Below are 23,150 nucleotides of genomic sequence, written 5' to 3'. Positions count from 1 at the left end.
TGTCAGCCGTCTGCAACCTGGAACGCTCAGCTCCGTTTCTCCTCCGGCGCGTGTGACGTCACTGCTCAGTGGAAGGTACAGCTACGGATCCCTCACTAGACCAAAACACCACTCTACGCGTTTCGCCCAGCTCAGCAAGCTGTCAATGGCTTCGTCAGGAGTGTGTGAGTTGTGGGGTTAATGAATATCCTTATATACCCTCTCTGGTCTAATTATGCAATCAATGCAGACAATTACATCAGCGCTATGGTGACCAATCTTTACATAATTGTTCCAATTAGGATTTCTATATTACACATGTTACATACTTTGATTCTTGATGAAACATCATTCTCATAGATGTTAATCTTTATATAATGTTATCCATCTACAGGAAAATTATATCTATTCAGCACTTGGAATATATATATGGAGTATCAAGTGCAGTTTAATAGTATTTTGATTTTTAATTGGCAATTTACATTTTATAAATGGAGTTAGGCTGATTTCTTTTAAAATTTTCCTTGAGACTTATGTTAGTCTCTATGTATACAATAGAGGCTGCATCACAAAAATGGGGGGGGGGGGGAATTCGTTCTTTTTCATGAATAAATGTATTAAGTCAGCAGTTGACAATGGGCAATTTTAGTTTATTTTGATGTAATTGATTAATTCAAGTTGCTGCTGTTATATTGCAACCTGATTGATTGTAACCAACTTTATATTTATGTCAGTATTAGTTTCATTATTATTTCATCTAGCTGAATTACTTAGAATCTGCTTCTGTGTGAATAATCCTAGACAACAATACAGATGCTTCTGGGATAGTAAATTCGTATCTGGTGTTATAATTAATTGGTTTTAATGCTAGCTGACATTAGGGGGAAACTTCAAGTAGATATTACTTATAAGGTAATTAGGTTCTTAGTACTCATTATATAATTTTTAGTGTTTATAAGTGACTATAAATTTGGGTGGAGAATGACATTTCATTTACATTATAATATACATATTTATGCGATTTATATATTTTTTGTATTTTTAAACATATGTTCTCAATGCATGTTTATAACACAAGCGTAACATACAACAGGACATGTATAATCTACTCTAAAGATCTATAATGATAAAGACTCATACACATTCCAACAAGTTTATACATTATGTCATATCAAAAAGGTGTTATACAATCTCTGACTATCAGTGCTAATACACATAGTGTGATTTCACTATCTGAAAACACACGCAGATAGGATATATTGAGCCTAGAGGAGAGGAAAAGGAGAGGCAAAAAAAGGGGGGGGAGGGGAGAGGAGATTACAATCAGTTAGATATTCAGACTAGGAAGGGTGTCAGATCTATTTCTGCATTCAGGCCCCTTGGTGTCATAGTTTTTAGGCGGTGGATCCAAAACGCTTCCCTTCGCAATAGTTCTAAACCTCTATCGCCACCCCTCCAATGTGGCAGAACATGCTCTATAGCTTGATAATGCAGGCCTGTCGGTTCACCAGCATGGAAGTCATAAAAATGTTTTGGAATACTATGATTCTGCAGCTTCCTGTGAATCCCACTAATATGTTCCAGTATTCTTGTTCGTACAGGCCTGGAACATATTAGTGGGATTCACAGGAAGCTGCAGAATCTATCTGTTTCCAAAATATTTATCTGACTTCCATGCTGGTGAACCGACAGGCCTGCATTATCAAGCTATAGAGCATGTTCTGCCACATTGGAGGGGTGGCGATAGAGGTTTAGAACTATTGCGAAGGGAAGCGTTTTGGATCCACCGCCTAAAAACTATGACACCAAGGGGCCTGAATGCAGAAATAGATCTGACACCCTTCCTAGTCTGAATATCTAACTGATTGTAATCTCCTCTCCCCTCCCCCCCCTTTTTTTGCCTCTCCTTTTCCTCTCCTCTAGGCTCAATATATCCTATCTGCGTGTGTTTTCAGATAGTGAAATCACACTATGTGTATTAGCACTGATAGTCAGAGATTGTATAACACCTTTTTGATATGACATAATGTATAAACTTGTTGGAATGTGTATGAGTCTTTATCATTATAGGTCTTTAGAGTAGATTATACATGTCCTGTTGTATGTTACGCTTGTGTTATAAACATGCATTGAGAACATATGTTTAAAAATACAAAAAATATATAAATCGCATAAATATGTATATTATAATGTAAATGAAATGTCATTCTCCACCCAAATTTATAGTCACTTATAAACACTAAAAATTATATAATGAGTACTAAGAACCTAATTACCTTATAAGTAATATCTACTTGAAGTTTCCCCCTAATGTCAGCTAGCATTAAAACCAATTAATTATAACACCAGATACGAATTTACTATCCCAGAAGCATCTGTATTGTTGTCTAGGATTATTCACACAGAAGCAGATTCTAAGTAATTCAGCTAGATGAAATAATAATGAAACTAATACTGACATAAATATAAAGTTGGTTACAATCAATCAGGTTGCAATATAACAGCAGCAACTTGAATTAATCAATTACATCAAAATAAACTAAAATTGCCCATTGTCAACTGCTGACTTAATACATTTATTCATGAAAAAGAACGAATTCCCCCCCCCCCCCCCCATTTTTGTGATGCAGCCTCTATTGTATACATAGAGACTAACATAAGTCTCAAGGAAAATTTTTAAAAGAAATCAGCCTAACTCCATTTATAAAATGTAAATTGCCAATTAAAAATCAAAATACTATTAAACTGCACTTGATACTCCATATATATATTCCAAGTGCTGAATAGATATAATTTTCCTGTAGATGGATAACATTATATAAAGATTAACATCTATGAGAATGATGTTTCATCAAGAATCAAAGTATGTAACATGTGTAATATAGAAATCCTAATTGGAACAATTATGTAAAGATTGGTCACCATAGCGCTGATGTAATTGTCTGCATTGATTGCATAATTAGACCAGAGAGGGTATATAAGGATATTCATTAACCCCACAACTCACACACTCCTGACGAAGCCATTGACAGCTTGCTGAGCTGGGCGAAACGCGTAGAGTGGTGTTTTGGTCTAGTGAGGGATCCGTAGCTGTACCTTCCACTGAGCAGTGACGTCACACGCGCCGGAGGAGAAACGGAGCTGAGCGTTCCAGGTTGCAGACGGCTGACATCCAGAGCCAGAGAGGAGGCGGTGAGATCGGATAAAACCCCCTAGAATCACTGTGATTGTGATAAATGCATTTTTAATTCTGGCACATTGTAAGTGCACATTTTATATGCTCATATTCATTTTATAAAGTTTTTGGAAAGACAGATCGCGCTATGTAGCTTTGTTTCCTCCCATATGTACACCATGGTAACCCTGACGAGATAAGCCTGGAGGGATATCCACAAATATACAGCTACTACCTGGGGTGGCAGCCCAATCTGCCAACTGCATACTTACCACTTACATCTTGTGAGTAGATAGACCGACAGAGCCAAGATATTGTCATTATTATTTCATCAGAGTCTCAACGTCTGCACTTAAATTTGCACTGTTTTCTGTTTTTATTTCCCTATATTTTGCTCCTCCTGGATTGTTTGAAATACATCTTTCTACTTGGAACCCTGGAAACAGGTTCTACCAGAGGGTTTGAGCAGGGTTTATTATTTGAGCACTAATATTAATTTTTTATTGCACTTGCACGTATCACTATTGTATATATTTAAGTTGTTAGCGCCTTATATTCACTTATTCACAATATCCTTCCCATAAGGATCACAGCCCCATGACCCACTTGACTATCTCATACCGTTCTAATATTATGCTAATAGTTTAGGCAGAAGGATGTACCTACTTTTCTAATCTTAAGCAGCCCTCGTTGTGCTTTATATATATTGTTTTTATTTCGTGTCCCACCTTATCGTAATAATCCACTGTCCCTAACAGACCACATAGATAAACTTCCCTGCCTGCAGATAATACCCTTCAAACGCAGCAAGCACAATATAACCCCCAACCGAAGCATACCTTGTTTATCTACATATCCTATATACCCGTACTTTATAATATGATAATATAATAATATAGCTGATCAAATGACATATGTCCTAACACTTTTAGTACAAAACAATTATTTATTTTTTTAGTTCAAATGGTGTATCATGGGTAATCTAAAAGAGTATACTGTATATTGTACAGCTACTGGGCACAGCCACGTAAGCAACATGAAAGTGTACAAAGAATACAGTGCGCAACCCCAAAACAACTTAAATGTGTGAAAGACAGTGTCTATAAATGAAATTCCTTATAAATTGGTTTAAACACTGAACATTGAGTGAATATTAAAAGACACAACCCTACTAAGGAAGTGAAAAAAAGTATATATATATATATATATATACAACCATACAGGACCGTTGGTAGTAGGCGTATGCAGCTTTAAATAGAGAGTGGCTCGGCACTCTCACGAACTAGAAATGGAGACAAGAAAAAAATATAAAAAAATAAATAAATAAAAAAGCGTTTTGCGCTTTTTTTCTTGTCTCCACGTAAGCAACATGTTTGTAGGTGGACCTGTGTAAGTTTGAAACTATATGTGGCACTTATGTGTAACGCATATATGTATGTACTTATAACTGTAAGGGACTCTGGTCTTAGGGACTGTGTGTGGGTAACGCCTTGGGATCTGTAGAGAGAGTTGTCTTGCCGCTGGGTTCTGCTCCTCACTATCACCCACCCCCGTCCCTCCATCTCTCTTTCTTAATACCTGATGAGGATATCTCCCAATGCTAGACCGCGGCCGAAATCGGAACCACAGCTCCTACTGTTCCTGATGGGGGGACTGTCTGACTCTCGCTGTGGTGTTCCGCCAAACCGCCGCTGCTCACCGCTGCTACGGGGGGAATCCCCACACTGGTGAGTCTATGGGGCCATCTTGGGCAGTGTCCGCGTCGTCTCCCCGCGTCCCCACTTCTTTGTCCCATTGCGCATGCGCCTGAGACCAAGTCTCGCGAAAGCCCGCGAAGACCAGAGCTGTTCCCGCGCGCCCCGGGGAGGAAGCAAGGCAAGATGGCTGCTGCTCAAAAAACGTGAGTAGATCTACCTACTTTACAGGCTCCGTACCTTGGCTCCTAGGGATTGGTGGGGGCTGTTGCGTGGGTCTATCGAAGGCAAGGGGCATTTGGAGGTCTATTAACTTCAGGCCAGTATTGGAGAGATCAGTAAGTTTGTATGGTGGAGGGCATCTTATATGGGACTCAGCGCCTCATCTGCGGGTCGCGATTCTGATTGTTTACTCCCCACGGTGCTCCATGACGGCGTGGGAGCGCCATCTTTGGCCGCCACGAGGCGAGGGGGGCTCCGTGTGGATCCCAGGACCCGCCGAAGGAATTCTTCTCAGTCTTCTGCCTTTTTGAGTGTGTGTGCCACTCCGTTTTTTAATACTAGAAGTGAACATGGGAAGAGCCACCGATATCTTATCTCCTGATCACGTAGGGCTCTGGTAACGGGAGCCATTGCAAGTGTGGCGGGGGACAGATCCTGGTACACTTGGAATTTGATACGCTCGAATTCCACTACCTTCATTTCCCTTGCTATGCGGCAGGTTTCTTCCTTGGTGCGATAGCAATGGAACCTGAGTACAATATCCCTGGGGGGGTCTCCTTGCTGAGGTCTTCCCCGCAGCGCCCAATGACATCTGTCCAGGACCAAATCCCTGTCTGCCATATCTGGGAATATATGTTCTAACCACTTCGTGGTAAACTCCTCTGGGTCCGTGATGGATTCTGGCACCCCCCCTCAGACGGACATTGCAGCGTCGGTCCCTATTCTCTGCATCTTCGATCTTATCCTCCATAGATCTAATCTGTTCCTTAAGGGTGTCCATTTGAGTCTGTGTTTGTGAGAGGGATATGGCTGTTTCATCTGTCTTGGATTCCAAGGCGTCTGTGCGCTCCCCCAGTGCGTCCACATCCTTTCTCAGAGCCCATAATTCGGACTTGAAGAATGTCTTCATATAAGAGCAGAACTCTTTCATGTCCTTGCGGCGCATCACGGCCATATCTTCCAAGTCCTCAGTGGGGGTATCCATATCTGGGTCTGTTGCTACTGACTGTGCTGGAGGTTCAGGAGTGCCGGCCCTGGCCGGTTCTTTGCTCTTGAAATAAGTGGACACCGGTTGGGTTTTTTTGCGCAGTGTCTTGGTCGATGCCATCCCTGCTTGTTTAGATACGCTCTGCAGGTTTTAAAACTCGAAACTGCCGCGCTTCTGCTAGTGATAAATTGATTATAGACGCCGGGTGGGATGGAGCTCACACACTAAGCATCCATTCACCTTCCCGTCGCGCATGCGCCTCTCGTGTCTCCCTTTATAATCCCTGTCTCAGACGCCTCTTTTCTAATGTAAATATTGTATTGTCCCTGAATATATTTGTATATAGTAATTATATCCCCTCTTAGACGCCTCTTTTCTAATGTAAATAAATCTAATTTAGTTAGCATCTCCTCATAAGTTAGAATGTCCATCCCCTTTATTAATTTGGTGGCTCTTCTCTGCGCTCTCTCTAGTTCCATAATGTCTTTTCTTAGGATTGGTGCCCAAAATTGTACTCCATATTCAAGGTTTGGTCTTACTAACGCTTTGTAAAGGGGCATCATTATGTTTACTTCCCTTCCATCCATTGCCCGTTTGATGCAAGATAAGATCTTGTTTGCCTTTGCAGCTACTGCAAGACTTTGGGCAGTATTGCTAAGCCTACTGTCTACAAGCACTCCTCAATCCTGTTCCATCAAGGATTCCCCCAATTTATCCCCATTTAATTTGTAATTCGCCTTTTTATTCTTGCATCCCAAATGCATAACCTTACATTTATCTGTATTAAACCTCATCTGCCATTTACCTGCCCACGTTTCCAGTATCTCCAAGTCCTTCTGAAGAGAAATTACATCTTGCTCTGATTCTATTACCTTACACAATTTAGTATCATCAGCAAAGATGGAGACTTTGCTCTCGATGCCAACCTCAAGGTCATTAATAAACAAGTTAAAAAGCAGGGGTCCCAGTACCTATCCCTGAGGTACTCCACTCACGACTTTAGCCAAACCTGAAAAAGTTCCATTTATGACAACCCTCTGTTGTCTGTCCTTTAACCAGTTTTCAATCAAGGTGCATATATTATTACTGAATCCAATTTTCTTTATTTTGTACACCAACCTTGTGTGAAACCGTATCAAAAGCCTTTGCAAAATCTAAGCAGACCATATCAACCCAGCATTACCATGGTCTAAATTCCTACTTACCTCCTCAAAGAAACAAATAAGGTTAATTTGGCATGATCTATCCTTCATAAATCCATGTTGACTATTACTAATAATTTTTTTTTCCATTAGGCATTCCTGAATATTATTCCATATTAAACCTTCAAGTAATTTCCCCACTATTGAAGTCAGGCTTACAGGTCTGTAATTCCCCGGATGTAATCTAGCTCCCCTTTTAAATATAGGCACCACATATGCTTTACGCCAATCTTGTGGTACTGAGCCTGTGGAAATGGAGTCCTTGAATATTAAATATAATGGTTTGGCCATTACTGAGCTCAACTCCTTGAGAAGTCTTGGATGTATGCCATCGGTGACGATTACTATGTAAACACATGAATGTGTGACAATTTTTTTGTTGATATAAATGAATAATCAAGTTACAGATCTGGACAAAGATAGTAGCAATGAGAGAAATAGAACACCGTGAAAAAAATTGAAAAAAGTGCCACGAAAAGGGAGCAAAAAAGATTTAGGAGAGATATTAGAATGCGTGTTCTGATCTGTGTTACTGTATTGCTGTTTCATTTCAAGTGCTATTTGTATCAAGTGAGCAGATAGTACCAGATGGGAAGTGCTGTGCTGTGTATACAAGCAGGGATGGCTGACCATGGTGAGTGTACAGTGGGTTCATTTAATTTAAAATTGTGTGGTAATTGAAAGTCTGTGTGACGGTGAGGGGGTACCCAGGCCAATAATAAAGGTATTATGCCCAGCAGGGTGCCCCTGAGTCATATTGGGGGGTTTGAAGTTTCAGCTCTGCAACCCAGTTACTGTATTACAATAAAGATGTATGTGTGTGTGTTTTACTGTTCCAGGAGTGTCAACCAGGGGAGATTCGCAGGGATGATTTTATGGTACAGTGTTGTCAGGGTATGTTTGGGTAGAAGTGGGCCAGAGTTGCTGGTTACCCCAAAACATGTACCCAGGAATCCTATCCGATTCCTGGAGACACAGGACAAAATTCTCCCTAGGAAGTAGTTTGCAGCTCATTGCCAGATCTCCCTGCTTCAGTAAAGACCAGAACAGTAAGACCGGTGTGACAGTGAAGGGGTACCCAGGCCAGTAAATAAAGGTATTATGCCCGGCTGGGTGCCCATGAGTCATATTGTAAATGTGAAGTGTCAGCTCTGCAGCCCACGGTTGGCTGCAAGCCTGTAAATGTGTTAGAATTGTCTGTGTGTCCCCTGATAGGAATAAGGGTGTCACGGGAGATCAGGCAAATAGACCTTATATACCGGGATCTTATCATTGAGCAAAGCCAATAAGTAAAATAAATTGTGATTTATTCCATAGAAACAGGCAAACACACATTGAATTACAATAGATAGAAAAAGATACACTTACTGGGGTCTGGGGTTGACAAACTAACTTTCCTTGTTGAAATAAAGTCTTAAAACAGTACAGTGCTGAAGTAGGGACTTAGAAAACATTCTGGTTTTAAAAGTCTTGCAGCCTTTCTCCTTGCAATTGCAGCAAGGCGTCTCTGGGCCCGGTCCGACCCGTTCTTGCCCTTATAGCAAATTGGACTTCTGGAATCACTTAGGAACACATGGAACACCCAAGAAAGAACAACAGCAGAGAGACATCAGGGATGGGGGCTAGCTGTCTTATAAACTTCGGGACAGGCCGTCCCACCCCTTGAGAAGGTAAAAAAGATCAGCAGTCCTGCCGTTCCTGGCAAAGATCCAGACTCACCAGCGAAAAAGATTAAAAAATGTTTATTGATCTACATAAACCAGATACGGTCCACAAACAAAAAAGGAACCTCCTCCCACGCGTTTCAACCAACAACTGGTCTTTCTCAAGGTGTATGATTACTATTTAAACATCTCCTCCAATGATTTCATCAAGTAAAACACCTGTATAAAATATATTGAATAACAAGACAAACTCAATAGGACATGGGGTATAACGTATAGCTCGTAATGCAAACACTATAGAAACTAAGTTAATATACATAAGCTTGCAGGGGTAGAGAAATAGTTTGTAACCATTCAAATAAGCCATTTGCCTAACTTGTATATATACACTGTAAGTGTAAATAGTGTTTCATTATACATCACAAAATTGTAAAAAGTGATGATCCAATATGCTAATAGGGTAATGGAAAGTATTACAAATACTCCATATTTCAAATATGTAATTAACTGTTGTATTTAAAGTCTTGCTACTACTATACCAATAGGCTTAAAATTCAAGCATGCAATGTCAGATGTATGAATGGACATACAGTATACAGGCATACTCCGGTTTAAGGACACTCACTTTAAATACACTCGCGAGTAAGGACATATCGCCCAATAGGCAAACGGCAGCTCACGCATGCGCATGTCAGCACATCCTGAACAGCAATACCGGCTCTCTACCTGTACCGAAGCTGTGCGCAAGCGGGGAGACTATAGAGCCTGTTACAAATGCGTAATTTACATCAGTTATGCACGTATATGACGATTGCAGTACAGTACATGCATCGATAAGTGGGGAAAAAGGTAGTGCTTCACGTTAAGTACATTATCGCTTTACATACATGCTCTGGACCCATTGCGTACGTTAATGCGGGGTATGCCTGTATAGAAGTTTAACCACCCAGCCAAAATGTATGACTAAATGTCCAAAAATATAAAAACATGTCTGGACAATAGGCTAATATTAAACCAAGATTGAACATATTAACATAGTCAGAAAAATAGCTAATAAATGATATATATTCTCATGTTGGTCCATCCTCAGCCTTTCACATTTAAAATGTCGGATAGAAACATATTTAAACTAACATGTATTAACTCTATATTGAAAATTGACTGTCACAAAATAAAAAGGACAAACCAAGAGACGGAGGCAGATATGGTGATTGAATATGAAAGACCCCAAATGAGATGAATATACCAACTGGGACACAATGATATGGTTGTCTATAAAGTGTGGGACTAGAGAAAAAACCTCAGATCCCACACTGTGTTCAGACCCTGTGGTATCAGTGTGCCCATGGTAAATATCCAAAATGCTTCTCTTTGGTTTAAAACCTTAGATCTATCTCCCCCTCGAACATGAGGTTTGATGTGTTCCAAAATAACACATTTAAAATGTGTTAAATTACCATTTTGACATGATTTAAAATGGTTGGAGACTGGATGTGTAATATCCAAACTGGAAATATTTCTCATGTGTTCGAGCATTCTAATTTTGAATGCTCTGGTTGTTAAGCTAATATATCTTTTGTCACATCCACACGTGATCATATAGACCACGTTATCAGTGTTACATGTGACAAGACAGATCTGAAATTCTTTGGTTTTCTCATTGTTTGTAAACATTTTAGTTTTTTGAACATATCGGCACACTTTGCATTTGCCACACGGATAGCAGCCAAGTAGCCCAGGAAACAGTGTTTTAGTGTTGGTATTGTAATCTTTGGTATTTTTTTTATTAAGCTTGGTGATATAGTATTGCATGTATACAAAATGACCCCAAGAGGTAGGATCAAAAAAGCACCCCCGTTATTGCACTCATTGCCTAGTATAAAGTATATGGCATACTATCCTATATACTTCTGCTGCAAGGTATATTAGGTCAGAAGGAGAGGGTTAAAATGAAAATAATAAAATATTAATACATCCAATGAATTAAACACTCAAAAGTTAAAAACATAGATAGTCCTCATAGTGGAGTCAGAGGAATCCAAATGACTATTCGCAATTTAATAATGTGTATATGGTCCTCAAAAATCTGCAGACTTATATCAACTTAGTCTCATACGTTGTAATAGTAGCAGTTATTTTATGATATAATCAACATCTAAATAGATGCATCAAACATGGATGTACTGCTAAATTGAATCAGGAATAACATAGTGGGGTATCAGTATGATGCTAATGACCAAATATATATGCACTAGTAAACAGTGTAAAAAAAAAACCCCCGTGAAGGGCATAATACTCCAAAAAGAATTTATACAGGCATACCCCGTTTTACGTACACTCGCAAGTACGTACATTTATTTTTAGTTGCACCATACCAGTGTACGTACACGTGCTTTGCGAGTACCGACACCAGGGGGCGGCGTGCGCATGCGGCGGCGGCGGCGTGCGCACCTCAACAATCCCGCTACCTCCTTCATGCTTGTCCCTATTATGGTGCGCTCGATCTCCCTGTTCCCTCTGCCCTACCATTTGTCTCCGTTCCCCCTCCCCTCCCATCTGTCTCCGTTCCCCCTCCCATCTGTCTCTGTTCCCCCTCCCATCTGTCTCTGTTCCCCCTCCCATCTGTCTCTGTTCCCCCTCCCATCTGTCTCTGTTCCCCCTCCCATCTGTCTCTGTTCCCCCTCCCATCTGTCTCTGTTCCCCCTCCCATCTGTCTCTGTTCCCCCTCCCATCTGTCTCTGTTCCCCCTCCCATCTGTCTCTGTTCCCCCTCCCATCTGTCTCTGTTCCCCCTCCCATCTGTCTCTGTTCCCCCTCCCATCTGTCTCTGTTCCCCCTCCCATCTGTCTCTGTTCCCCCTCCCATCTGTCTCTGTTCCCCCTCCCATCTGTCTCTGTTCCCCCTCCCATCTGTCTCCGTTCCCCCTCCCATCTGTCTCCGTTCCCCCTCCCATCTGTCTCCGTTCCCCCTCCCATCTGTCTCCGTTCCCCCTCCCATCTGTCTTCGTTCCCCCTCCCATCTGTCTCCGTTCCCCCTCCCATCTGTCTCCGTTCCCCCTCCCATCTGTCTCCGTTCCCCCTCCCATCTGTCTCCGTTCCCCCTCCCATCTGTCTCCGTTCCCCCTGCACTCATGCTCCATAAATCAGCAGCTAAACCAGTGATTCCGCCAGCACTCACTGCAGCCCGACTCCGCTCTCCTCCTCCTCTTCCCACCTTCTCCCCCCTCCTCTGTCCTCAGAGCTCGCTCCTGTCTGCTGCGAAACTTTGCATGTGATGTGAACTACGAGCAACAGTGAGGGGGAGGAGAAGATCTTCTGCTGCAATCTTTGCTTGTGTGTGTGTGTGACTGAGTGACAATGTGTGTGTGTGTGTGTGACTGAGTGAGTGACAATGTGTGTGTGTGTGAGACTGAGTGACAATATGTGTGTGTGACAATGTGTGTGTGACTGAGTGACAGTGTGTGTGTGTGACTGAGTGACAGTGTGTGTGTGTGTGTGTGTGTGACTGAGTGAGTGACAATGTGTGTGTGTGTGACTGAGTGACATTGTGTGTGTGTGTGACTGAGTGACAATGTGTGTGTGTGACTGACAGTGTGTGACTGAGTAACAGTGTGTGACTGAGTGACAGTGTGTGACAGTGTGTGACTGAGTGACAGTGTGTGACTGAGTGACAGTGTGTGACTGAGTGACAGTGTGCGTGTGTGACTGAGTGCGTGTGTGTGTGACTGACTGAGTGAGGGAGCCTGACTGAGTGAGAGAGACCGGGAGACGGAGAGACTGCGAGAAGGAGAGAGAGACTGCGAGAAGGAGAGAGAGACTGCGAGAAGGAGGGAGAGACTATGAGAAGGAGAGAGCTGCTATACAGTACTGACCCGCGTGCGCGCCTCTCACCTCCTTGCTTGCTCCCATTCATTTTATTTGAATAAAGCCTACTGTATTTATTTTGGTTACAAATGCATTATTTACATCAGTTATGCACATATATGATGTTTCAGTACAGTACATGCATCAAAAAGTGGAAAAAATGTAGTGCTTCACTTTAAGTACATTTTCACTTTACATACATGCTTCGGTCCCATTGCGTATGTTAAAGCGGGGTATGCCTGTAGTTAGTCCCTCCCTGGTATCCCTGTGTCAGCTAGATGTAATACTGACCGGGAAAATGCTATTCTATGTAAGTAGGCAGCACATAATATCCACATTATCCACAATAACCACACAGCATGAGAGCTATTAGCAGCACACGGAGGTGCAACAACCAACAGAGACCTCTGCAGTAGCCAGACACCTGACAGCGGGGTAATCTCCCATTCAGAATACAATACCCGCCCGTATACAAGCCGTGTGTGTGTGTGTTTGTAGGGGATGTGGTGAAAGCATCCGCAGCTCCCTCCGTGACGTCACTCATGCGACGTCCTATTCAGCCAACACGTGTCTGGCTACTGCAGAGGTCTCTGTTGGTTGTTGCACCTCCGTGTGATGCTAATAGTTCTCATGCTGTGTGGTTATTGTGGATAATGTGGATATTATGTGCTGCCTACTTACTGTTACGCCGGTGCGGCCCGCAGACCAGACCCGTCCCTTATATTGAGGTGGGGACGTATATGTGCACGCACCCGCAGCAGAAGGAGTCTGTCCGGAGTGTGGTGTTTTGGTGTTGCCAGGCCGGGTGGAAATAGCTGTAGCAATAGTTGCCGGTACCGGTAAAAGAAGAGACGTAGTAGTTGCCGTTAGCCAAGGTCAAGGAGAGATCCGGAAGGTCGGGGTCCAAGCTGAGATCGAGGGACGTTAGAAGCAGCGAGGTCAAGTGAGAGCCGGGGTCGAGAGCCAGAGAGTGAAGTCCGCCAACCCGGGTCGTAACCTGAATAAATGAAGACAAAAGAGAGCCAGAATAGACATCCGCAAGTAGAGACTATGTCGAGCAATGTGAAAGAGGTAAGACAGATACTATATATTGCGGCTGACTAATAGGGAGCGGAGGCAGTTCTGGAGGAGCATGAGGAGCTGTCCTGGATTGGTTCCTATGATAGGTAGCCAGGTGGGGAGCTTTAGGGTTAAGTTGTAGTCTGTGCGTGAGTTGGGGGTGTGGTTTCACTGCTAGTGCAGGGAGTAAATTATCCTCGCCCGGCACGTGCTCTGTAATGTCGGAGAGCATACGCCCGGGACCAAAGGGAACCGCCAGAGTACAGAGTGTCCGCGGGGCAGTGATGGTCCGTCGGGGACGCCCCAGCATAGCGGGAGCCAGGTGGGACAGACGAGGGTGCTGTCTCACAGCAGCGGGGGGCATTCAGAGGCAAGGAGGGGTTGCGCTGTGAGCGCCGCAAGCCCCGAATCCTTACAGTACCACCCCCCCTTCAGGGTCGGCCTCAGGACGATACTCCCATGGTTTGGACGGTAACTTTTTTCTGAAACGTTTGAGAAGCCCAGGTGCGTGAATGTCTAAGAGAAACCCATGATCTTTCTTCGGGTCCAAAGCCCTTCCAATGGACCAAGAATTGAACCTTACCTCTGGAGAGGCGGGAATCCAATATGGCTTGGACCTCATACTCTTTCGTTGCCCTGTATGATAACTGGGTCTGGTCTCAGAGTGTGGTCCGGAAAGAGAGAACTGGGAATAAACGGTTTGAGAAGTGAAGTGTGAAACACATTAGGAATTCTCATGCTTTGGGGTAATTGAAGACGGAAGGCCATCGGGTTTACCTGCTCCATGATGGCAAAAGGGCCCAGAAACCTAGGTGCCAATTTAGGGGAAGGGGTTTTGAGACTGGAGTTTCGAATTCTGGGAGGCCTTTTGGAGCGCCGATTGAATTCTAGCCCAAGAATCCTGTAAGAAGGAGATGTCTTCATCCACGGCTGGTACTCCAGAGGAGATATTGGAAATGGGCAGCGAGCCAGGTGGAATCCGTAATTAATAAAGAAAGGCGTCTCACGAGTGGATTCATTCCTGGAGGAATTAAAGGCATACTCAGCCCAGGGAAGTAACTCCGATCAGTCGTCCTGGGAGTCTGAGACGAAACACCTCAAATACTTCTCGAGAGATTGATTAACCCTCTCAGTCTGCCCATTAGATTGAGGTTGATATCCTAAAGAAAAGGAAAAAGAAATGCCCATACTTCTGGTGAAGGTCCTCCAGAATCTGGAAACAAATTGATAGCCTCTGTCTGATACGATGGATGTGGGAATGCCATGGATCCAGAAAAATTCTCTGGAGAAAATATCGGCTAGGGCGGGTGCCACGGGAGCTTGTGCAGAGTTATAATAATACACCAAAATATCTCTGGGTTCAATCGAATGCGACTAAGATATGATAAATATAATTTATTCCTTAAAAAAGGTGAACACACAAGATATACAAATAACACACAGAATATGAACACTTACTTAGTTATTACTTAGACAATGAAGCAATCAGGATGTGGATTGGCAATTCATTCAGGCATATAGGATACAAATGAAGACACGAAGACCATGGGCATAGGGCTTACACTCGTTTATATGGGGTTTCAGCCCTATCCCTTAACATTGGGTGCCAGGTATTGGTTACCAATTACCTCCACCCAATTACCCCATGCCACCTCACGTGGGAAGCCAGGTAATACCTGCCCACAGGGGTGGGCATTATTCTAATCAGGGGCTCATTTCCCTAGCCCCAATCTCACAAGACTGGCGTCGCCTAGTCTGCCTTTTGGGTCCCTTGACAGGAAAACCTTTGTCTTAAATTGTGAAACACAACACTTTACCCAAGTACCCATATCCTGCTCATCTTTGTCCTAGAATACTGAATACAGGGCGGTGAGCCTTTCATACATGGTGTTCCCTCAAACATCCTGACGCCATGTGGCAATTAACATTCCTTCTGGGCCAGTGGCTTTCACGGGCTTAGAAATACCAGGGATGCAGAGTAACATTTTAATATTAAACATATATTAAAATAATCCGTTCTGTGGGTCTGAGCAGGCTGAAATTTGCCAGGTCCTCATGCCGAATGACCCTTGCCATAGTGGCCAAATATCAGCCTTCCACGACCCCAAGAACCGGAGATACCAAAACCAAGTTAAAATCCCCTATTAACTTTAATGCAGGATTCTCCGCTATAGGCTAAAAGAAATCACTGCATTTCACTCTTCTATTGAACTCAATGGGCTGCGCCGCTATAGGCTTTTAATGGAGCAACTCCGCCATTGAAGTAAATGGGAAAACCACATTTTTCACAGTTACACATACTCCGCCCGGTTGATCGGAGAGGGCTGGAAATTGCCATGCAGTCATGCCGGAGCAGTGACTACATGCTGCCAAAATCCCAGCCCTCTGGTACTTGCAGAACCGGAGTTATGGGTTTTCACTTTATACGTTTTTGCACTTGGCCGTTTTAAAGCCATGCGGCTTTCCTCCATTAGAATCAATAGGGCTGGCGCGGCCATAGGATTCAATGGGACCTCCGCTACCATTGGAGTCAATGGGCAACTCACTTTTTCACAGTTAACCCATCTCCGTTCGGTTGAGAGGAGAGGGCTGGAAATTGCCATGCAGTCATGCCGGAGCAGTGACTACATCCTGGCCAAATCCCAGCCCTCTGGTCCTCACGGAACCGGAGTTATGGGTTTTCAGTTTCCACTGTTTTCCACTTAGTGTTTGAAAGACACGCGGCTTTCTCTGCCACTGCGGTCAATGGTAGGACCCTCATGGCCGGCGCAACCCTTTCTCGCCGCCATTGTCGGTCCCGGTTGGGGTCAAGTGAGGGGGTTCCTAGGGGCAAAAATAATTTTATTTCTGGGTGCCCTAGAACAACATTTCCCACGACAATTGGACGTGAACTTGACCGAGACCTGATCAAAGCTCTTTTCAGACATTGTTTCCGCTCTTGCGGTTTGGCTGGCTGCCAGCTCGTCTCCAGAGGTTGGCTTCAAGGAATCCCCATTGAAATGCATTACTCCATTCACTTTCAATGGGGAACCGCCGCTCCTCCTCTCGGGTGCCACCTGCAGGTCTTCTGCAATAAAGGGCCCAAATCGCCGGAATCTCCATAGGGTTACATGGGGCTCCAATGGCGACCTATGGAGATGCTGCAAAATGTTGACTGCAAAGGCGGGAAATAGGACAAAGGGCAATGAACATGTAAATGCAATTAACCCTTTCACTCCCGACCTGATCCCAGTGTGTGGTTGCTGCATACACTGTACAGGTACAAACACCACTAATTGTACCCATATACCTTTCTACTGTATCAAATAGAACACAGTTTGCCCTGAGGCAGGGGAATTAAAATACATGAATTCCCTCTAAATGTGGGAATAGGATAACTAAGGGACGTACCTTTTGGTTGTGAAGCAGGGGAACATATGTATTATAAGTACATTTCGGGTTAACCCCTCACATCCCAGACGGTAGAAGGGGGTGCCTAATGGGGGTGACCCCTTTATTACTCACTTGGCACCCCTCCCCCGTCATAGCGGGTGAGGAGGGTAATCCTTTGAGAGGAACGAAATGTGCCATCTTGGAAAACTGATCCACCACTACTAGAATGGTGTTCATGCCATTCGACATAGGCAATTCGACAATAAAGTCCATGGATATGCGGGACCAGGGGCGTTCCGGGGTGGGTAAAGGTATAAGAAGACCATGGGGTCTCTGACGAGGTATCTTATTGCGTGCACATACCGGGCAGGCACAAGTAAATTCAAGGCTGGTCTTGGCCATATTGGTCCACCAGAAGGTGCGACGGATGAGGTCCAGTGTTTTTTTGAATCCCGATTGTCCTGCCGAACGGGAAGCGTGCCCCCAATCCAGAATCTCAGGAATAAATTTGGGCTCTACGTACAAAGTATCCTTCGGAACCTCTAGGAAGGTGTCTTTGAGACTTGATGATTTTTTTCAAGATTCTTGAATGCAGCGACCGTGAGGATCTTTTGCTTGGGAAGGATGGACTCTGTAGTTTTCTCCGGTCTCTCTTCAGAAGAATACTCTCTAGAGAAGGCATCCGCCTTGACGTTCTTCGTGCCAGGAATGTAGGACAAAATAAAATTGAACCTAGAGAAAAATAGCGATCAGCGGGCTTGGCGGGAGCCTAAGCGGCGGGCACTCTCGATGTACAAAAAGATTTTTATGGTCCGTGAGAATCGTTAACGGCTCTTTTGACCCCTCCAGAAGATGCCTCTATTCCTGAAGGGCCAACTTGACAGCCAAAAGTTCCCTATTGCCCACGTCATAGTTCCTCTCAGCTGGAAAAAACTTCTGAGAGAAAAAACCACAAGGGTGCAGTTTATCCTGAGGAGAAAATCTGTGGGATAGGACTGCGCCGGCCCCAGTCCGAAGCGTCTACCTCCAGGGTAAATGGAAAATTGGTGTTCGGGTGTCGGAGGATGGGAGCTGAGACAAATGCTTGTTTCAATGTTTTGGAAAGCCGTGACTGCCTCATGTGACCAAGCCGAAGGATCGACTCCTTTTTGGGTCAGTGCCGTGATTGGAATGATGATAGTGGAAAAATTGCGTATAAATTTCCGGTAATAATTGGAAAACCCTAGAAACCGCTGAATGGACTTCAGGGAATCGGGTTCCGGCCAATCCACTACGGCTTTAAATTTCTCTGGGTCCGTGGCAAATCCTCTGTCGGAAATAATATACCCAAGAAAGGAGGTGGAAGACTGGTGAAAAAGGCACTTCTCCATCTTGGCAAACAAGAGGTTCTCTCGGAGGTGGGAGAGCACGAACTTCGTATGGGTGATATAATCCTGTAGATTCTTAGAAAAATAAGAATGTCGTCAAGATAAACAATTACATAAAGGTTAAAGACATCCTGAAAAATGCCATTGATAAAGTCCTGAAAGACCGCCGGAGCGTTGCATAAGCCGAAGGGCATCACGAGATATTCGTAGTGGCCGCTACGGGTGTTGAAGGCGGTCTTACATTCGTCGCCCTCCTGGATGCGAATGAGATTATATGACCCACGAAAGTCTAGCTTGGTAAACAGGTTAGCACCTTGAAGTCTATTAAAGAATTCAGAGATGAGTGGGAGAGGGTAACGGTTCTTCACCGTAATGCGGTTCAGGCCCCGGTAGTCTATACACGGTCTAAGAGTACCATTTTTCTTCTTAACGATAAAGAATCCGACCCCCGCGGGCGAATTGGAATGCTGTATAAAGCCCCGCTTCAAGTTTTCACAAATATATTCGTCCATGGCTTCCATCTCAGGAAGAGAGAGGCGGTAGGACTTGGATTTGGGCAATGTGTATCCGGGCACCAAGTATATCGGACAATCGTAAGATCTGTGAGGGGGTAGTAGCTCGGACTGAGTCTTGCTGAAGACATAAAAAAAAAATCTGCGTACGGGGCGGGTAAGTCTCCCTTAGGGTTGGATGTATTTGCCAGCAGTTGGGGCGGAAGTACAGCTGGTGGGGAAGACTCCTCTGACCTTGACCTCCAGACAATGGGATCTTGAGATGTCCAATTGATGTGCGGATTGTGCTTCTGCAACCATGGCAAGTCAAGGGTGACAGGTGTTCCAGGAGCATGTATTACATCCAAGGCCAGGGTTTCCTTGTGGGAATGAGAAGGAAGGTTGAGGGGGCAGGTCTCCAAGGAGATGTATGCTGGAGTGAGCGGACGGCCGTCGATCCCTACCAAGGCAATGGGAGACCTCTTCCTAATGAGTGGAATCTGGTTCTGTTCAGAGGTCTGGTCCACGAAATTTCCTCCTGCGCCGGAATCGATAAATGCCGCTGTGGAGGTGCGGAAGGTAGGACCAGAGAGGGAGACAGGAATGGTCAACTTTTTGGGAAGTTCCTTCTTGGAAAGGGGACAAGGAGAGTTAGCACCCAGGGAGAGCCCTTTTGTACTCACTGGGCTTGGTCGTTTCCCGGACATAGTGGACATTCGCGGACCAGATGCTCGGAAGACCCGCAGTAGTAGCATAACCCACCGGCTTGGCGAAATTGTCATATCGGTCCCCGGGGACGCTGGACTCCGAGTTTAATTGGCTCCGGAGCATCCAGAGGGGAGCAGCGGGGAGATGGCAGGTCCCGTGGTTGAAGAGAATCTGGAAAAAGGGGCACGGAAAGGCATAAATCGGGGGTGTTGGCGCTTAGCGCGGCATACCTTAAGACGTCGATCCACCCGAATGGCCTGGGAGATGAGTTCCTCCAGAAGTCCTGGCCTGGGTTGTGAGGCGAGTTCGTCCTTCACAGAATCCGTTAAGCCTCGCCAGAAGAATGAGACTAAAGCCTCCTGGTCCCATCGTGTCTCGGCTGCTATGGTCCTGAACTCCAAGGCGTACTGGGCCACAGATCGACGTTCCTGTGAAAGCTGAAGCAAAGAGTTAGAGGCAGTTTCTTGGCGTGCGTGGGTATCGAAGACCTGTCGAAAGTCTCGTCTAAAGGCAGCGTAATCTTGGGTGATTTCGGGACGTAGTTCCTAAATCGGGGAGGCCCATGCCAGCGCATTTCCCGTGAGTAGGCTGTAAACGTACGCCACTTTCTTACAACCTGTGGAATACTGTTGCGGGGCCATCTCAAACTGGATCTCGCATTGATCGAGAAATCCATGACAGGCGCGCGGGTCCCCGCGTACGGCTTAGGTGCCGGAATCTTTGGGCCTGGTGCCGCGGCGGCCACCGGTTCGACCTGCGCCGGCGGTGTGGCCACAGGTGGTACCTGAAATGAAAGATACTCTACCTGTTGAGTGAGGATAGCCATCTGATCAGTTAAGGCCTGGATTTGTTGATACATGGCCGTCATCATAGAGCCCAGATCAGTCTGGTCTGCGCCTCGTGGGCTCAATGTTACGCCGGTTCTGCCCGCAGACCAGACCCGTCCCTTATACTGAGGTGGGGACGTATATGTGCACGCACCCGCAGAAGAAGGAGCGTGTCCGGAGTGTGGTGTTTGGGTGTTGTCAGGCCAAGTGGAAATAGCTGTAGCAATACTTGCCGGTACCGGTAAAAGAAGAGACGTAGTAGTTGCCGTTAGCCAAAGTCAGGGAAAGATCTGGAAGGTCAGGGTCCAAGCTGAGATCAAGGGACGTGGGAGGCAGCGTGGTCAAGTGAGAGCCGGGGTCGAGAGCCAGAGAGTGAAGTCCGCCAAGCCGGGTCGTAACCTGAATAAATGAAGACAAGAGAGAGCCAGAATAGACATCTGCAAGTAGAGACTATATCGAGCAATGTGAAAGAGGTAAGACAGCTACTATATATTGCGGCTGACTAATAGGGAGCGGAGGCAGTCCTGGAGGAGCTGTCCTGGATTGGTTCCTATGATAGGCAGCCAGGTAAGGAGCTTTAGGGTTAAGTTGTAGCCTATGCTTGAGTTGGGGGTGTGGTTTCACTGCTAGTGCAGTGAATAAATTATCCTCGCCCGGCGCGCGCTCGGTAATGTCAGAGAGCGCGTGCCCGGGACCAAAGGGAACCGCCATAGTGCTGAGTGTCTGCGGGGCGGTAATGGTCCGTCGGGGATGCCCCAGCATAGCGGGAGCCGGGTGGGACAGGCGAGGGTGCTGTCTCACGGCAGCGAGGGCATTCAGAGGTAAGGAGGGGTCGCGTTGTGAGCGCCGCGAGACCCGAATCCTTACACTTACATAGAATAGCATTTTCCCGGTCAGTATTACATCTAGCTGACACGGGGATACCAGGGAGGGACTAACTATATATTCTTTTCGGAGTATTATGCCCTTCTCTGGGTTTTTTTTTTTACACTGTTTACTAGTGCATATATATTTGGTCTTTAGCATCATGCTGATACCCCACTGTGTTATCCCTGATTCAATTTAGCAGTACTTCCACGTTTGATGCATCTATTTAGATGGTGATAATATCATAAAATAACTGCTACTATTACAATGTATGAGACTAAGTTGATATAAGTCTGCAGCTCTTTGAGGACCATATACACATTATTAAATTGCGAAGTCATTTGTACTTACTATGGATTCCTCTGACTCCACTACGAGGACTATCTATGTTTTTAACTTTTGAGTGTTTAATTCATTGGATGTATTCAAATTTTATTATTTTCCTTTTAACCCTCTCCTTCTGACCTAATATACCTTGCAGCAGAAGTATATAGGATACTATGCCATATACTTTATACTAGGCAATGAGTGCAATAACGGGGGTGCTTTTTTGATCTTACCTCTTGGAGTCATTTTGTATACATGCCATTGTTGTTATCCTTTGCACCTGCACTTACTAGGACCTCTATTAAGGAGAGCAGTCTGATTCATCATTGTTTGATATAGTATTGCCCAAGGTTTGTGTTTTTTTTTTGTTTTTTTAACAAACCTTGGATCAACAGAAATCAAATCTCTTAGTAGAGGATCTGTTTTTAAAATATTCCAAAGTTTCCTGATAATGGATTGAACTATGTTGGCCTGGCTGCTATACTGTATGATTAAAAAAACAAAACGTGGATCATGATTTGTGCTTGTAGTTGTACAAGCATAACTCTCATTTCTGATGGATCTATTGGAATTGCAGTTGTATGTATTAGAATAATTGGAAGGGCCTATAAGGTCCTCTCTTGGTTTTGTTCTAGCATTTTCATATGCTTATTGTACTATTTTAGGATTGTAGTCTCTATTCAGGAATCTCTGAATTAATTCATGAGACCTATCATCAAAATCTTCCATCGTTGAACAGTTCCTGCGTAAACGCAGGAACAGTCAGTAGGGAACGCCATCTTGGTTTAACATTAGCCTATTGTCCAGACATGTTTCTATATTTTTGGACATTTAGTCAAACATTTTGGCTGGGTAGTTAAGCTTCTATATACTGTATGTCCATTCATACATCTGACATTGCATGTTTGAATTTTAAGCCTATTGGTATAGTAGTAGCAAGACTTTAAATATAACAGTTAATTACATATTTGAAATATGGAGTAGTTATTATACTTTCCATTACCCTATTAGCATATTGGATCATCACTGACATCTCATTTTCTCTCTCTCGCTTCTCCCCCTCTCTATCTCCGTCTCCATCTAGCCCTCGTTTTTGCAGAAACCTAAGCTTTATTAACCTACCATCTTTTGATTCCACTTTACGCTCCTCCCTCTCCTCTCAGTTCTGCTTCAGACCCTGACAACCTGGTCAGAAACTACAACTCTGCCTTATCCTCCTCTCGATCTACATGCCCCGCTTTCTCTCTGCCGTCCTCGCCCTTCTAACATCAGACCCCGGCTAAATTCACACACACGCATGCTGCGTTCCTCCACTCGTTCCTCTGAACGCCTCGCAGACTTCCTTC

General features: G+C 44.5%; 1 protein-coding gene across 8 annotated transcripts in view; it reads right to left on the bottom strand.

The window, feature by feature from the left end:
- TBCCD1 (TBCC domain containing 1) overlaps positions 1 to 23,150 on the bottom strand; it is a 234,299-nt gene that overhangs the window by 56,426 nt on the left and 154,723 nt on the right. For 3 of the 8 annotated variants that reach the window (XM_075606830.1, XM_075606820.1, XM_075606828.1), the window contains one exon: positions 8,629 to 9,143. The exons of the other annotated variants lie outside the window; for them this stretch is intronic. In XM_075606830.1, coding sequence (XP_075462945.1) covers positions 9,102 to 9,143 — 42 coding nt within the window. In that variant the 3' untranslated portion in view covers positions 8,629 to 9,101. The remainder of the gene's footprint in view (positions 1 to 8,628; positions 9,144 to 23,150) is intronic. 8 annotated transcript variants of the gene reach the window in all.

Source organism: Ascaphus truei, chromosome 7 (assembly GCF_040206685.1).
Source record: "Ascaphus truei isolate aAscTru1 chromosome 7, aAscTru1.hap1, whole genome shotgun sequence".
Classification (NCBI taxonomy): Eukaryota; Metazoa; Chordata; class Amphibia; order Anura; family Ascaphidae; genus Ascaphus; species Ascaphus truei.
The sequence above is the reverse complement of the archived record's forward strand: the minus strand, read 5'-3'. Positions and strand labels throughout refer to the sequence as shown.